Source organism: Pinus tabuliformis, chromosome Q, assembly GCF_031772625.1.
Source record: "Pinus tabuliformis cultivar Carrire ecotype Pingquan chromosome Q, CPIR1, whole genome shotgun sequence".
Lineage (NCBI taxonomy): Eukaryota > Viridiplantae > Streptophyta > Pinopsida > Pinales > Pinaceae > Pinus > Pinus tabuliformis.
The window spans coordinates 406,681,332-406,699,502 of NC_142296.1; the positions used below are offsets into that span (position 1 = coordinate 406,681,332).

At 37.2% G+C, this 18,171-nt stretch overlaps 2 protein-coding genes across 6 annotated transcripts; both read left to right on the forward strand.

Moving 5' to 3' along the window:
- Window positions 1-1,612: 1,612 nt before the first annotated feature.
- LOC149219898 (uncharacterized) lies at window positions 1,613-7,436 on the forward strand. Of its 5 annotated transcripts, XM_089384536.1 has the most exons (4): window positions 1,613-2,588; window positions 3,591-3,645; window positions 3,783-4,256; window positions 4,400-6,235. In XM_089384536.1, the coding sequence occupies exons 3-4, from the start codon at window positions 4,050-4,052 to the stop codon at window positions 6,068-6,070; spliced, it is 1,878 nt and encodes a 625-aa protein (XP_089240662.1). In that variant the 5' UTR covers window positions 1,613-2,588; window positions 3,591-3,645; window positions 3,783-4,049; the 3' UTR covers window positions 6,071-6,235. The 5 variants fall into 5 exon arrangements, 4 of the variants coding, with proteins under 4 accessions (XP_089240662.1, XP_089240661.1, XP_089240664.1 ...); XM_089384535.1 differs by lacking the exon at window positions 3,591-3,645; XM_089384538.1 differs by lacking the exon at window positions 1,613-2,588 and having other exon boundaries at window positions 3,401-4,256; window positions 4,400-5,897; window positions 6,000-6,235.
- A 4,475-nt stretch (window positions 7,437-11,911) lies between these two features.
- On the forward strand, window positions 11,912-12,610 carry LOC149219899 (uncharacterized). Its single transcript, XM_089386948.1, has one exon. The coding sequence runs from the start codon at window positions 11,912-11,914 to the stop codon at window positions 12,608-12,610; it is 699 nt and encodes a 232-aa protein (XP_089243074.1).
- Window positions 12,611-18,171: the final 5,561 nt, after the last annotated feature.

An 18,171-nucleotide genomic window follows, 5' to 3' on the forward strand; every position in this document is an offset into this window, starting at 1 on the left:
TCCTTCCAGATCAGAACCGGTGCAGGCGAAAAATGCAGAGGAATGTCCGCGAGCTTTCGGCTTTGAAGAGCCATGGTTAGCGTTTCAATGCTGGCAATGAATGTCGAAGGGACGGCTCTGCAACCAATATTAACGACCCTCCTTGAATGCTGCATGCCTGCGAGTTTAAGGCGTGTCCTTTGGGTGTACGTGGCTTGTCCGGGCGGACACCTGCCCTGTTGACAAGCCATGGGCCCTATAGCGCTAACAACCACCCGCATCCGGGGAGTTTATTTGTAAATATTATTATGAATATTTTAACATATTTTATAGATGTTAAATTTCTACTATCCACTTAATAATTAGTGATAATTAAATTAAAATTTTGGAAAACTTATTAAGAAATAGATATGTCTATTAGCATGATAAGTATTCAAAGAAACTAAGAGAACGTATAAGTTAGTCATAATTAGCACAAAAATCTAATTAAATGGTTGGTAAATGCTTATAGGCATTAATCGAAAATAAACATCAAAACACTTACTTCATGTTACATCTCAAATAAAAATAAAAATAAAAAAACCTAGCTAAATATGACTTTATTTTGAATAATAATAATAACAATTAATTATGAAAAGAATTAATACATAAGTTAAACAAATATACATTTAAAAACATGGAACTATATTCTTAACCATGGAGATTCATCTCTGTTTTATTTTGAAGATTCTTAATGTGTGAATATGATTTGTTACAATACTATGGGCCAATATTGCGGCTTATCAATGACACGTGCCCAAAAAACCATAACTCACTTCATATGACATTTGTTGATATGACATATTTTTTAATTAATCAATGTAATTAAAAGGACATAACTACTTTGGAGATAAATCTCAACCACCCATTTGTGTATACTACTAAAAATATTCTTGAATACTTCTAGAAGTTAAATCTCTAACATTCACCTAGTAATTATTGATAATTAAATTAAAATTCTAGAAGCACTATTCAAAATAAACATGCCTATTGGCATAATAATTTCAACAAAAACATAGTTTTAGGAGTACATATGCTTGTCCTTGCATTTGTCACGTAGGAAAATCTGAGCAGATCCCTGAAGCAAGCAAATCAAATTCAGGGCCTAACCCCAAGGGCATCGAGAAGAATTAATCGGCACTTAACAATAAGAACTCAACTGATTGAGCTAGGCTTCTTTGTACTTGTATTGTTGGAAAGCATCCATTTAAAGAAAAACAACAAACAAGCTTTAAATTGAAATATGGAAAAAAAAGTATTACCATATTGTAAAGAAATGAAAGAGGAAAAACATTTATCACTTTCAATTTTGAGTTTATATTTGATTTTGTTTAATTTTATGTAAAAAAAAATGTATATAGACAATAACTAATATAATTTTAAATAAATATTAATAATTATCGATCTATAATAAATATCAAAACACTTTATAATATATTTTAAATTACTCAAAATTAAAAAAAAATCATAAAATCTTATTACATTATAATTTTATATTTAAATTATTATTATTAATTAGGCCGATAGGCCTTCCTTTGAAAGGGACCTTTCGTCGTCCTTCTCATTCTCACGCTGACACCTGGCCTTTTGTTTCTGACGTTGACACCTGGCGTTTAACGGGCATTACACTTTGTTTCTCTGCTCCTTTTCAGCTCTCTGCTCTTCTGTTTTCATCCACGACCATTTCTGTTCTTCCTGTTCCGCTTTCCACTCTTCCTGTTCTCTTCCACGCTGGGTTGCAATAATGTTTTCCTGCTCTTCCATTAACTGCTGTAATGATGTGTCCTGTTTCTGCAATGTAATCAGGGCAAGTGCCATTACAGATCAAATCGAGGCCGAAAACCAGGAGGGCATGCTTCATCCTTTTTCCTTCATGGTCCTATGAAAATATTTTACGCGGCCTCGCCATGAGCTCTGTTATTTCCGGTCCCTCAGACCTTTGATGCCTATCTCCGAAATCTCAAAAATTTTGGCCGCCAAGTTTTATGCTCTGGAAATCCAGACGGATCCTTGATACTTTGTTTCCTACTTCAGAGTTGGTTAAGAATGGGAATTTCTAGCGAATCAATGAAGACCTTAGCAGATAAGCAGGAGATGATTACTTGTTTTGTTCAAATGGTTGGAGAATCCACAGACAGGGCACAACAGTTTCTACAGGCGAGCAACTGGCAGCTAGAGGAAGCAATCCAGTTATCCCAGGCATGCTTTCTGTTCTCAATTTGTTGTTCTTGAATATTTTTAGTTTAGATTTGTTTTTATAGTCGGTGGTTCTTGGTTCTCTTTTGTTGTAGATCTGTTTTTTATAGTTTGGGGTTCTTGAATTTTTCAGATCTTTCCGAGTTGTAGATGACTTATTCTGCATATTCGAGGGTATCTTGGATAATGTAGCGGTGTTGAGACAACGATATGGTCTCAACAAATCTGCAGATGAAGTGGCGATTATCATAGAAGCTTATCGGACTCTCAGAGATAGGGGTCCTTATCGTGCAGATGAGGTCGTTAGAGATCTATTGGGGAAGTTTTCCTTCGTTCTTTATGACTCCACTTCCGAGGCTCTCTTTACAGCAGTTGTACGCTTTCTTTCTCATCCTTTCCTTTTCTGTGCTTTATTTTCTATTTTCCATTGAAATATTTGACATAAACACTTCTATTGTTCCCATCTCAAACCTGCTTCATCGCACATTTCCTTCAATCCTTCATGCTACATACCTTGCTCAGATAATCCTTCATGCTACATACCTTGCTCAGATAATAAATGAGGGATTCCAATATTTCTCCTTTCGTAGTCGTTTCTAGGGAATCGATTTTCTTGATCCAGCAGTTGAGAGGGGATAAGGGGCGTTTTGAAAAATTATAAGACCGTCCTGCTTGTTTTATTTAGTCCATAGATTTACCATATTCTAGCCTGGGCATGCTCACACTGCAGACTCTTTCCAATCTGGTCTGTGTTTTTGGAGTATCTTCACATTCGTAGATGGCATATGATGATTTCTTGATCCTGTAGTTGACAGAGGATAAGGCTCGTTTTGAAAAAATATAAGACTTTGTTTGTTTTATTTAGTCCATAGATTTACCATTTTACTATCCTGGACACGCTCACACTGCAAACTCCCTTCCATCTGCTCTATTTTCTGGAATACCTTAACATTAGTACATGGCATGTGATGAGATGAATTTCACAGAGCACATGGGAAGCTTATGAAACCCCCCCTTTGATAAGAATCTTTTAAGAAATTCAAATTACCAACCCCAAGATAAAGTATTATGACTCTACAATTAGCTTGTGGCCTAAGGGGTAGGTGGAGAATTTACCAGGCTTCCAGTGAATTCGTGGTCTTTAGGTTCCATCCTCACTGGAAACAGTGTGGCAATCCATTAACCTGCGTACTAACCTGCATTCTAGATCTAGTGCTTTGAAAGCGTTGACTTTCACAATGTGGATATTTCTGAAATGAAGTGGCAGTTGAAGTTATGTACTCTGTTTTTTAATTAGAGAAAGTATATATATATAGTAACTTGTGGACAATTTACGGGACAAATTGCCAAATTCATGACTTTCTATCTGATTCCAGAGTCCAGATGACAGAAGCTATCCATTGTAAGATCCTATGAAAAATTCTATCCATGGTAAAACATCATCTGCATTTGTCATCATAACTAAAACTATCCCTCAATGATCATTGTTGATTCATGTAGCAAAGTTGGCCTTTTCTAAAGAAATGTTGTAATCTAAAGAAATATTTACTTGGTGGTTATCGTTACAGCCATTATGTTGTTGATGGAGACAGTACTGTGTGGGAAGAAGCGTTCAATGGCAGATATATGTCGCTCCTACTCGCACACTGGAGGATTTGGAACACAGTACTGCAGAACAGTTGGCCTTGGATGATGCTAATCCCTTAGAGTTGGATAGTTTTAAATGGAATGACAGTGATATAAGGAGGCAACCTCGGACATCTCTTTACCGAGCGGCCAAAAAATATATTAGCTATATAGATCCGAAGGAAAGTAACCGTGAGAATTCCCAGAACATGAAAATGGAATGCCAGCCTCTTTTGCAGAAGGAAAAGCAAAATGAATGCCCACCATTATTACAGAAGGAAAAGCAGAAGGAATGCCCACCTTTTGAGGTCAAGCTTGACCAACCACACGTCATGAGGAAAAACAAACGGTCCAGTTTGGGTGATTTCACAGGAGCAAGCCAAAGTTCGCATTCTCATACTCTCATAAAGGTTAAGGTATGCTATTTGATTTCCAGCCTTTATAATTTTATGTCGACAAATTGTAGAATTGAAATAAGGCACCAAAACATTTGTTCTGTAAATGTATATGATATGATAGTTAATTTTATTTAAAACGATGTTAGTTTTTGTCTTTTCAGGTTCCAAAAGCTTCACCAGCTAATCGCCTAAATGAATGCATACCCCAGCACAAGTCTCGAATTCAAACACATGAAACTGCAATGGAGGAGAAACTCCCAAGTTCTGTGAATGCATCTGCATGGACTTGCTTAAACAAACAGGGAAGTTTGAGAACAAAGAAATTCAAGCAGACGCTGGTCAGATTGAGTTTAGCAGGATTTGGAAAATGGCATTGCAATGAGCAACATGGTGTGCCAATGGATATGTTGGAACTCAAGGATAAGAGTCATTTAGAGGGGTTAACACTTTCTCACGGACCTGTTGTTGAATCGAAGGAGTCACCTCGAAGATCTATATCTCATTTATCTGATAAGGAACATGATTCGCCTTTTATTATTCCATCAAAAAGAAATAGAGCAAAACAGACAACAAAAGTTCAGGGAATTAATTGTACTCCATCTGTGGAAGTTGAAGAGTTTTATACTTCCAAAAGGATGAAGAACTTGTCAAGCTTGAATTTCCAAAAGATGGCAGCATGCACAGATACAAGAGGCCAATCATCAGTCAGCCTGAGAAAGTCACCTACCTCAGAAAAGGGCCAAGGTGAACAAGAGGTAAGTTTTTTGTATCAGAGTTCAATTGAGAAAGTACGACAGGATCCATCTGACTCAGATCAACTGTCTGTCGATAAAACATTAATTTCTCAAAAATCTGGGAGTGTTGCAGCGTCAAAGCTTTTGGAGAATAAGGCAGGTTCATCTGTACATGTAACACAATCATCAGTGCACAGTCATGGTAGAAGGATAAAATCAAAAGAGCACTTTTCACAAGAAAGACGTTTCTCAAATCTGAAGACCTTAAAACTATCAAAATCAACACAATCAGCTGCAGGATTATCTTTGAAAAGGTCTGGCTTGGGGTTTTCCAATATGGAACTGAAACGACTGAGACATTTTAAAGGTAGCCTTAGTTCACAGAAAATGAAAAAAGTTGCACATATAATGCATGACTCAATGAACGTTGAAGATGATACTAAGGATGTTGTTTGGAAGACAGCTCATAATCCCGATTCTAGCAGGGAATCTCACGAGTTTATTTATGATGCTGGATCCACCAGCAATCGAGCTTATAGCATAAAGCTTGGGGATTGCGTGAGCTTTAAAGCTCAACAGTTTTGTGCAACAGAAATCTCTTCTCTGGATGGGGAACCAAGGGCAAGCCCTGATTTACAGTCAGTAGCAATGTCAGCCAGTGAATATGTGCCAAACCGTTTAGGAACCTCTTCAAAGACTGACGGAGCTGAACTGCCAAATGAAATTCAAGCTCAGCTTGATTCCATAGTTTCCACTATTTGTGAAGCTTCACAGATGTCCTGTGCAGGTGGAGCAGTTGCCATTGATGAAAATATGCAACATTGCATGCTTAAACATACAACTGTTGATTTGATAGGTGCTGCCTCACGTTCATTAGAATCTCTGAGTAACCAACCATTAGATCAACAAGATGCTGTAATTGAAGGTATAGGCAACGAAGTTATTGTCAATCAATCACTTGGCCAAAATAAATGTTCAACTGAATTCTGTGGAGCTATTAAATATGAATTAAATCCATGTTTTTCAGGGGAACATGCAGATATATATGCAGATGATTGTCTGGGAAAAAGAACTGGAGCGACATATATCTGCCATTGAACGCTTCTTCCCACACAGTACTGTCTCCATCAACATAATAATGGCTGTAACGATAACCACCAAGTAAATATTTCTTTAGATTACAACATATATCTGCCATTGAACTTTTGTACCCACACAGTACTGTCTCCATCAACAACATACTTGCTTTTGGTTTTTGCTCTACCATGTTTACTTTTCTCAGACTTATGATACAACCTTTATGGTTATTATTTTTGGCTTTCATATACAGGCAGATGGTAATTGGGTACTTGTTTTGGCTGCGGACTTGGAGGATAATCTCCACCCTTGCATGTTTTGGTTTACTGTTTGCGCATTGTATCTCTTATGACACTCATGCCCTTATGGTGGATTTTTTTTATAATATTTGCAACATGATATGATGCACTGGTTTTTATACTTTCTAATAATAACCAGCTTTTTTTTTCTTACTGGAGACAAAATGCAACACCAAATTGAATTTCAATTTATTGGAGACTTCAGAACACAAAGCAATTCAAACTGCCTTCTCATTGAAGAACGATGCAATGTATGCAAATTGGATAAACACATGAAGAATCAATGTTTGCAAAATGATAAACAAATAAAGTATCAGAGGATTCCCTTATTGGAATATTTACTCATTATGGCTTTTACAACATGTGGCTTCTGCTGTCCGTAAACGCAGATGCAAGCCTTCTTCGACTGCTCCTCAGCCCTCTCTCTGACATAGCTAGACATCATATAAATTTCAGTATTTCCTGTATTCTTGGCTGCTACTGCAAGATTTCTCCAAGCCTGGGCCATCTTTTGACATAGCAGTAAATAACGAGGATCCCCAGGACATGTTCCACCTATTGCTTCTCTCAAATCCATTAAAATTTTTCTGCAAGCTTTACCCGTGTCATCCTCATGTTCTGCAGGATTCCCTCTCCCCGATTCCAGCGTCGTCTCCACCAGAAACGCGAAGTAACAGAACGTGAACGCATATCTTAGCCACAATCGACCTTCTTGATCATCGACATTAATGTCCTCACAAAATAATTCGACGTCGGCATTAACGTCCTCACAAAACAATTCGACGTCGGTAGCGAGGACACTCATGGGTTCTAAATCGATGGGCTTGCAGCCAGACCATAACTCAAAGTTGGGATCACATAGCAGAAGAGGAGCGACATATATCTGCCATTACCCCATTTCATTCTAATGGTCAATGAACTGTTCATTGGTATTTAAAATTAAATTGTGGTGTTTGGTTATTTCCTCTGGCATTTCTGATGTAAAAGTGTAGAACAAGGTCTGTAAAAGTGAATTGAATTTGTTAAATATACCATAAATGTGTAATTTTTTCGTTTTCACAGATCAATAAACTCTATTTTAAAATCAAGTTTACATATTGGAGAGATGGGTTTAACCATATCTCCTTGCGGAATGTTGTTCTTTTAGTTAATGATATAATTTTTTTAGCTTAATATTGTATTCAGCTTTACTCTAAAGTATTTTATTTCCTCTGGCATTTCTGATGTAAGAGTGTAGAACAAGGTCTGTAAAAGTGAATTGAATTTGTTAAATATACCATAAATGTGTAATTTTTCGTTTTCACGGACCAATAAACTCTATTTTAAAATCAAGTTTACATATTGGAGAGATGGGTTTAACCATATCTCCTTGCGGAATGTTGTTCTTTTAGTTAATGATATAATTTTTTTTAGCTTAATATTGTATTTAGCTTTACTCTAAAGTATTTTATTTATTTACTTTTTTTTATTTTTTTTTCAGTTAGATGAATAACTGGAACTTTTCAGTTTAATTAGATAAAGGACTTGCATTGTGGGGTTCTTAGTTTAAAAGCCTAATTATTTAATAGTTAAGATTTCAGAGAACTATAATGATTTCAGAGAACTATAATTTCTGTACTTCGTCTTTTCAGTCTTTGGCATCCATATTCGATGTATCTTTGAGAACCGTGTATATATGCTTTCATTCTTGTACTTTGAAAAGGTTTTTATTCTTCTGTCTCAGAACAGTCTGTGTCATTCTTATGTACATGTGAGTTTCTGAGAGCCCTGTATATATGCTTTCATTCTTTTACTTTGAAAAGGTTTTTATTCTTCTGTCTCAGAACAGCCTGTGTCATTCTTATGTACATGTGAGTTTCATTTGAGGATCTACAAAAAATTATAGGTCTCGGAACAGTCTCTGTCATTCTTATGTACATGTGAGTTTCATTTGGATGCTGCCCTTGTATTGGAACTCATTTAATAGATGGCCAATAATTGCAATAAATTTTCACATTCGTGAAAAGGAAAGCGAATTGCCAAATAAAATTTCACATTCGTGAAAAGGAAAGTGAATTCCCAATTATGGGAGGCTACAAGTTGCAGGTGACTTGAGGTGTTCATTAACGTACTTTGAAATGAATAGAATGAAGAGTCTTTGATAGTAAAGTCATTTATTTATATTTACATATATATATATGAAAGATAGAAATTACAAACTATAGTTGAATGTACGAAATGTCGGGTTATATATGATCAAACAAATTGCAAAAGAAGTTGCAGGTGACTTGAGGTGTTCATATATGTACTTTGAAATGATGAATAGAATGAGGAGTCTTTGATAGTAAAGTCATATATATATATATATATATATATAAACTATAGTTGAATGTACGAAATGTAGGGTTATATATGATCAAACAAATTGCAAAAGAAGTTATAGCAATGTTGATCGTTGTATAGGTAAAGGTTATATGTTTTTATGGTCAGTTTTTGGCCACAATTTCTTGGACTTGTTATATGTTTTTATTGTTATAAATTTTTTATGCAATTGAATTCAACAAAAAAAGAAAAGAGGCTACTTGAAATGAGATGTTGGAATGAGATTTTTACATGCAGTGACATCATATGTAAACAAAATCCAACCACATGAAATATTTCATTGGTGCTTGGTAAGGAAGAAGAGATGTATTCTTGATATCTTTGTCTTTGATTGTTATTGTTTCTTTACATCCAATGACTATGAGCTCTTAACCAATTAGATATATAATCTTAGGTCATACCCCAGGGATTGCAGGGTAGTTTTAGTGTAATCTCCCTCTTGGAACCCTTCATTCTTCCCTAATATAGTGCCCCTCTGTGTCTCACCATTTTTAGATTTTAGGTATGTTTTCCAATGGCTCTGTTTGGCTGTTCCTTCGTGCCTCCTTTCAATGAAGACCTCAGTGGATAAGCGGGAGATGATTACTTGTTTTGTTCAAATGGTTGGAGAATCCACAGACAGGGCACAATAGTTTCTGCAGCCGAGCAACTGGCAGCTAGAGGAAGCAATCGAGTTATTCAATGCCCATAACCATGGTTAGGGCCGAGCTCGTGGGACAATGTTTTCTTCGTTTGCTTGTTCTCTAGATAGAAGATCCCTCCCCTCGTCTTCAACGACTCAGAACATTCAAAATGACACATCCTGTGACTATGCGCGCCCGCCATTATCTGGGAAGAGGAACAGCATGTGTGATGCAGATCCCTTGATACCTAATATGGACAACGGCTCCATGGGTCGCTCCTACAAATGGCAAAGATATGCCTCTGAGGTACCAGCTGTTGAATCTTCAAGAGAAGCCAAACTTCATTTACTGTCATTTCTGCCAGAGGAGCCACAAGAAGATAAAGGGCTCAATATTTGTAGGGTATGTGTCCATTTCCCTGATGGCTAGAGAGTGCGGAGGAGGTTTCTGCGCACCTATCCAATGCAATTACTTTGGTCTTTCAGTTCCTCTCAAGTTCAAGAAGTTGCAGAGGGCCGACTTTTTAGATTGGCATATATAGTTCTTGGTTCATCTCAGACATTAAATTATTATCATAAGAGCCTAAGCTTCGGAGATGCTGGATTTTCCAATTCGCTCATATCCATGATCTGGGAATGAGATGTGATTAATGCATCTATAAGTAAATTGGGAAGATATCAGCTTTCAATCAATAAGCATTTATCAAGGTTAATTGCATCTACAAAATCATTGCCAAAATCATAGCCAATCGCCTCCGTCCCATACTATCCTCCCACATATCTTCTGAACAATTTTCTTTCCTCCAAGATCGACAGATACATGAAGCTGTTGGAACAACACAAGAAGTGATGCACTCTATTCAGATGAAGAAACTGAAAGGTATGATCCTAAAGGTAGATCTCTCAAAAGCCTTTGATCGAGCAAGTTGGTTATACATCAAAATGCTCCTAACACATCTAGGTTTTCCTTATGAATATATAAAATGGATCATGTGTTGTATAACAAATATATATTTCAGTGTCCTGGTCAATGGAGCAGCAACACCCTTCTTTCACTCTGAAAGAGGTCTCAGGCAGGGTTGTCCATTGTCCCCATTATTATTTCTACTTATCATGGAAGGGCTCAATAGACTTATTAAAGATGATCATAGCATGGGAAGACTCAAGCGAATCAGGATCACAGATAGATGCATCCTGACTCATTTACTATTCATGGATGATGTGTTGATTTTCCTCAATGGTGGTATTAGGGATCTGACTATTCTACAGAACACCATAACTTTATTTCAAACTGCTACAGGTATGGTCATCAATAGCACTAAATCCACCATTACAACCACTAGGTGCACCCCTCATGAGATTTAGTATGCACTCCATAGATTCCCTTTCACCCTTCTACAGATGGAGGATGGCCTTAGATACCTGGGGTACAGATTAAAACCCCATGGTTACAAGATAGCAAACTGGACATGGTTAATCTCCAAGATAGAAAGAAGGCTCAACATCTGGTATCATAAGTACCACTCCAGAGCAAGGAAACTTGTACTCATCAAAGTTGTTCTTAAAGCCACCCTGGTATATTGGATGTCACTTGCATGGATTCGTAGAGGTATCCTCTCCAGAATACAAAACCTCTATTGCAAGTTCCTCTGGAAAGGCAATCAATCAGGGAGAATATTTTCCTAGGCCAAATGGGAGTCGCTTACTCTCCCAAAGAAATGGGGAGGCTGGGGAATAAAAAGGCTGGAGGACTTTTCATCTGCACTAGCGGCCAAGTTAGGCTGGCAATTGATCACTACAAATAGCCTATGGACTAAGGTGGCTTATACAAAATACATAGCCCCCCTTAACCTAATGGATTGGCCCCAACAGCCAAACTGGAACAAAATAGGGATCTCAATCATCTGGAAAGTTATGTTAAATTCCATGTCTATTATCTGAGGAGGGCTCACTTGGAGAATCCAATTGGGCACATCAGTACGCATCGGATTAGACCCTTGGATCAGATGCGGTAACGCCCACAGGCTGCCCAAAGACCTCATGGTACATCTTAATAATTCAGGCATCACACATATCAGTCACATCGCAGACATGGAGCGCACCACCATATTTTATCAGGCCTGGAAATCTGCCTGTAGCCTTCACATCCCACAGATATGGCAACAACAATGGGAGGATTATATACTAGCATTGATAGAATCACACATCATAATTGTTGAAGGGGACGATGAGATTATTTGGGTGCATGCTAAAAATGGGATATACTATCCTAAGGAGGGATATCTTTGCTTAGCTTCTGTTCATAGACCACATGATATCGAACACTGGTGGAAAAACATGCGGAAATTAAAAGTGCCACCCAGAACTAGATTATTCATGTGGACAGTTCTGAAAAAAAAGCCTCCCATGGGAGACAATCTAATCAAATGAGCCTAGCATGGACCTTTTTGGTGTTGCTTTTGTAAGAACAACTTCGAATCTATTGATCATCTCTTCCTCACATGCCTGGTCATTAGGGACCTCTGGAACTCTATCCACTCGACAATCATCACCCAATGCATATGGCAAGGCTTGACAGTAATGGAAGCTTGGACCACATGGTGGACCTCCGCAACCCCGACCAAGGCTAGAAATCTTCCTCTCCTCATTCGCTGGGTGATCTGGATTGCCCGTAACCGCTGCATCTTTCAGGACACCATTCCTCATTGGCCCTCCATCACTACTCGCCTTCTGGCAAACTATGATACCATACCTGAAGATGATGACAACCCTCCCCCTAGGCACATTGTTCCTGAAGACATCAACCGTACACATCCCTGGGCTTATTTTGATGGCTCAGCACAGGAAGCTGGGTGCGGGGGCGGAGCAATTCTATATCTATCTGAATCCCACTACTTCCAAATCCAAATGGGCCTGGGTAGGGGCACCAACAACTTTGCAGAACTGATCACTGTTAAATATCTCATACAATTTGCTTTGGAAAAACATTGCAAGAATCTCCAAATATTCGGGGACTCAAAAATTGTCTGCAACTGGATTAACAAATCATCAAACTGTTATGCTTACACTCTGAGACCTATACTGGATGAGGCACACCGACTCATCACACATTTTGATCTCTTTGTTTGTTGTCATATCTACAGGGAATGCAACACATCTGCCGACCAGCTATCCAAGGAAGTTGCGATCCGGCCTCGTGGCACATGGCTGATCCAGGAGCAGAGGGACGGGGCACATTATCAATATTATCACCGTCCATTCATGGACTATATAGATTAACTGGCTCAGCGGCAGCCTGTTTTATTTTTGCACATGTTAATAGTATTATGTTTCTAAATTATCATATGTATATAAATGACAGACATATTTACTCTCTCTGAGGAGATTTTTGATTACCTTTATCATGAAAAACACTGAAAGCAAAGCCTCCCTGCATGGAGTGCACTGAGCTATTTTGATATTCTCTTACTTGATAGACACTCAACGTTACATACAACATATGCGTATCGCATCTACAATATGTAATTTTCCTTTTCTAATGAAAATTACGATTTTTCCAAGGGAAAAAAACAATAAATCACACTACATTCACAAATAACAACTAATAATAATTATCCCACCACTAATTTAACAACTAAATTATAATATTTTCCACTATTAAAAAATAAAAAATAAAAATCCCCATACATGTTCCCATATTGAACAAACATTTATGAGAAAACTTAAATTGCTTGTACTCTCTCTCTCATGAAGGGTAGTTAGGGTTTAATACCTAAATTGCTTGTACTCTCTCTCATGAAGGGTAATTAGGGTTCATAAATTCTTTAACGTGATGATGGCGATGCATATTTTTCAGTGTTCACATCAAAACCGACTTCACTCGCAACGGAATGGAACCGGCTGCAGGGGTCTTTCCACCGGCTTGCCAGTGTCGCTTGTTTTGACTTTATCCACAGAAATTAGTTGTTAATAGTAACAAATTCATGTACTGTCCTAATCTTTTCATTGATGTTGACACGCCTTCAATTAAAGCCCTTTCAGGAATGAAGATTGTCCACCTTCATTCAATCTTTATCTTTATAGGGGAGGGATTCCTATTCTTGTGCAGGGACCAGTAGTTGATATAATACTGGTCCCACCAAACCACCAGTGATTAAGACTTGTGAAACCAAATTTTAAACAGAAATAAATAACATTATGTATAAATAAGTTTTAAATTATGTCCAAAAATCACCCATACATTGACTGGGCCCACAACTGTCCATAAATAGTATTTTACTACTTAATATTGCAAAACATATTGACCCAAGTAGAAAACAGCTAGAGCCATAAAGGCTTCCAAACTGGTCTATTCCAGAAGTACAAAACAACAGTCACTTCAACCCCCACTCATGAGAACTCCAACTTTGCATCCCAAATAAATATGCCTACCTGCACATAACAAAAGGAATGTATGTCAGCCATAACTGCTGTGTTGTTCAACAACTAAGCACCCTATGTTCAATAAATGACACCCAACCCAATAACAATTAAATCCAATTTGTTCAATAAATGACACCCAACCCAATAACAATTAAATCCACTTTGTTCAATAAATGACACCCAGACCCAATAACTGCATTAAATGACACCCAACTCATTGTATTTCTCATTAAAACAACTCAAAGCACATGGATCAACAAATAAACAATTCCCAACCATTAGATCACAGCAAATTAAATCCATACCACACATTCAAAATGAAGCCATTGCAATCCATGTGCATCCATGTCCACCAATTAAAATCAAGTCCCCAAAACTATAAAACAAATCCACCCACTGTTGAAGTTGCATCTTATGCTTTCAAACTATTCAGCAAACTTGAAGACAACATCACAAAACAGTGGCCAATATATTCAAGTTAGTTATATCTTCTTACAGTTCTGTTTTCATTTATCAGATTTTTCTTACATTACAGTTCTGTTACAGTTCTGTTTTCATTGTTTTCATTTATCAGATTTCTTACATTACAGTTCTGTCCATAGGGTGGTGACAGTTAACCTATACAGTTACAATTAACCTTTTTTATACAGAGTTTATAGATCATTTTTTCTAGGATTACAAACAAATTAGTGCAGTAAGCTATCAAACATATTGCTCAGAAAGACAGCAAATCAAATAAGAGGACAAGATGCTATTAGATTTTAAGTCTGCTTAATAAAACAGGTGTTTTTAAGTTTAAAAATACTTGGGCTAGGGGAGGGACGCCATTACCTGTGCGCCCTCCCCTCCACCTGGCGGACAAGCACGTTGCAGGCACGTGGCCTCCTACGACACCACGCCAACTCAATCCGCCACCTGTTAAGGAACGTGTCAAGGGTTTAGTGTTTATTTAACGACCATGGAGGGGCTCATTTCCGCCTTTACCGCGCGATGTATGCTCCGACTGTGGGTTATTTTTAAGTCTGCTTAATAAAACAGGTGTTTTTAAGTTTAAAAATACTTGGGCTACATTAGTAATCCAGCTCGCTATTAAGCCATAGCTGCAAAACTCAAAACTTTAAAGGTGCCAATTTCAGAAATACTAGTTTAAGTTCAGTTACATTTTACAATGGTCGCGCTTAAGTGGTATACCAGGAAAAACAGATACTGAAGAAACCCGTGAACTTACATGATTACGAGAGAAAATTTCACAAATATATCAAAATATAATAAAAAGTGAGACCTCTCAGCCGAATTTTAAGTTCAGTCACATTTTACAAAGGTCGCGCTTATTTTTGCTCATGCAACAAGCACATGGAACAAACTAAATAGGATTTTAGAGAACTATCGGTGAAGTAATATGAGGAGATGCAAGCCATTTGTTTCAAAAAGCCTAAGGACAAATTAATTGAAAGAAGAGACAGAGTAACTGTAAAGGAAACAATCAAAACAGGGCACTGAATCCAAATTTCCAGTAAGCATGGTAAACACCAATAAAATACTAAGCACTGAAGCAATAATTTCAACGATTCAAATTTCCAGTAAGCATGGTAAACACCAATAAAATACTAAGCACTGAAGCAATAATTTCAACTCTTTTGAAATTATGTAAAGATAGAGAAAAAGACTCATTTAGACATTACATGAAAAACTAAAATCAAACTCACAAATTCCATATCAGTCAAGTGGGAAGCATTTCTAAGTTTTTGTAACCAGATATGCGAAGCAGAGGAAGACATGTCCCAATAATGTAAATAAAAGCACAAGTTTACCTCCATCGTAAAAATCTTGTTTTGACCTTATTTGTTGACCTTATTTGTTGCTTACCTTACAGGAAGCACTGAAGCAATAATTTCAACTCTTTTGAAATTATGTAAAGATAGAGAAAAAGACTCATTTAGACATTACATGAAAAACTAAAATCAAACTCACAAATTCCATATCAGTCAAGTGGGAAGCATTTCTAAGTTTTTGTAACCAGATATGCGAAGCAGAGGAAGACATGTCCCAATAATGTAAATAAAAGCACAAGTTTACCTCCATCGTAAAAATCTTGTTTTGACCTTATTTGTTGACCTTATTTGTTGCTTACCTTACAGGAAGCACTGAAGCAATAATTTCAACTCTTTTGAAATTATGTAAAGATAGAGAAAAAGACTCATTTAGACATTACATGAAAAACTAAAATCAAACTCACAAATTCCATATCAGTCAAGTGGGAAGCATTTCTAAGTTTTTGTAACCAGATATGCGAAGCAGAGGAAGACATGTCCCAATAATGTAAATAAAAGCACAAGTTTACCTCCATCGTAAAAATCTTGTTTTGACCTTATTTGTTGACCTTATTTGTTGCTTACCTTACAGGAAGCACTGAAGCAATAATTTCAACTCTTTTGAAATTATGTAAAGATAGAGAAAAAGACTCATTTAGACATTACATGAAAAACTAAAATCAAACTCACAAATTCCATATCAGTCAAGTGGGAAGCATTTCTAAGTTTTTGTAACCAGATATGCGAAGCAGAGGAAGACATGTCCCAATAATGTAAATAAAAGCACAAGTTTACCTCCATCGTAAAAATCTTGTTTTGACCTTATTTGTTGACCTTATTTGTTGCTTACCTTACAGGAAGCACTGAAGCAATAATTTCAACTCTTTTGAAATTATGTAAAGATAGAGAAAAAGACTCATTTAGACATTACATGAAAAACTAAAATCAAACTCACAAATTCCATATCAGTCAAGTGGGAAGCATTTCTAAGTTTTTGTAACCAGATATGCGAAGCAGAGGAAGACATGTCCCAATAATGTAAATAAAAGCACAAGTTTACCTCCATCGTAAAAATCTTGTTTTGACCTTATTTGTTGACCTTATTTGTTGCTTACCTTACAGGAAGCACTGAAGCAATAATTTCAACTCTTTTGAAATTATGTAAAGATAGAGAAAAAGACTCATTTAGACATTACATGAAAAACTAAAATCAAACTCACAAATTCCATATCAGTCAAGTGGGAAGCATTTCTAAGTTTTTGTAACCAGATATGCGAAGCAGAGGAAGACATGTCCCAATAATGTAAATAAAAGCACAAGTTTACCTCCATCGTAAAAATCTTGTTTTGACCTTATTTGTTGACCTTATTTGTTGCTTACCTTACAGGAAGCACTGAAGCAATAATTTCAACTCTTTTGAAATTATGTAAAGATAGAGAAAAAGACTCATTTAGACATTACATGAAAAACTAAAATCAAACTCACAAATTCCATATCAGTCAAGTGGGAAGCATTTCTAAGTTTTTGTAACCAGATATGCGAAGCAGAGGAAGACATGTCCCAATAATGTAAATAAAAGCACAAGTTTACCTCCATCGTAAAAATCTTGTTTTGACCTTATTTGTTGACCTTATTTGTTGCTTACCTTACAGGAATTGAAGGTTAGCTTACAGGAATTATTCGATCATCAGCTTCATAGGGATAATTTTTGCAGAAGTAATAAAGCATAATTTAACATATATTCTAATGTCTAAATGCATGCAATAATTTTATAGGTTGTTGCATCTATGGCAAAAGGAAGTTACTCTGCTCGTACAAGGAGAAGTGGCAGGAGAGTGACAAGGGGTGCGCAGCTGCGATGCACATCGTCCGATGATGACAGGCCAGCTGATGTCGATGCCAGCAATGCACCAGGGAACATTGTTGAAGATGACCATGTGACAGCTGCTGATGTTAACACACCATCAGCCACAGAACCACCATCAACAACAGTCCAAGGGGCAAGCTCAACTAAAAAAATCAGTGCTATAAGAGGATGGACAAAAGAACAAATGTTAGTTGCAATTGACGACATAGAGTTTAATGGATACTCAGTTCGGGCATCTACAAAAAAACATGGTATTCCTCCCTCATCAATACATTATTGGATAAATGGACTGACTCATACAAAACGTAGAGGGCCTCTTACAGTTATGACTGAGGATGAGGAGGCCGAGGTGGTTGAGTGGTGTAAAGAGATGGCCCAACTGGGACATGGGCTAGAGTTGATACAACTCAAATCAACAGTTGCTCAAATCTGTCAAGGGAGGCCAAACCCATTCAAAGATGGGTTTCCTGGTAAATCATGGTGGTTTGGGTTTAAAAAAAGGCATCCAGAACTTGTATTGCGTACTGCTGAGGGCCTTGACAGAGACAGAGCATTAAATTTGCGCCCTGCAGTTGTGCAAAAATTCTATGACACACTTTCTAGTGCTTATGATAAACATTCTTATGGAGCAGACCATATATGGAACTGTGATGAAACAGGTTTACAGGCAGGGAGGAATTGTGGCATGCGGGTAATTGCCAAGAGAGGGAGCCGAAATGTGCCAAAGATTTTGCCCAAGA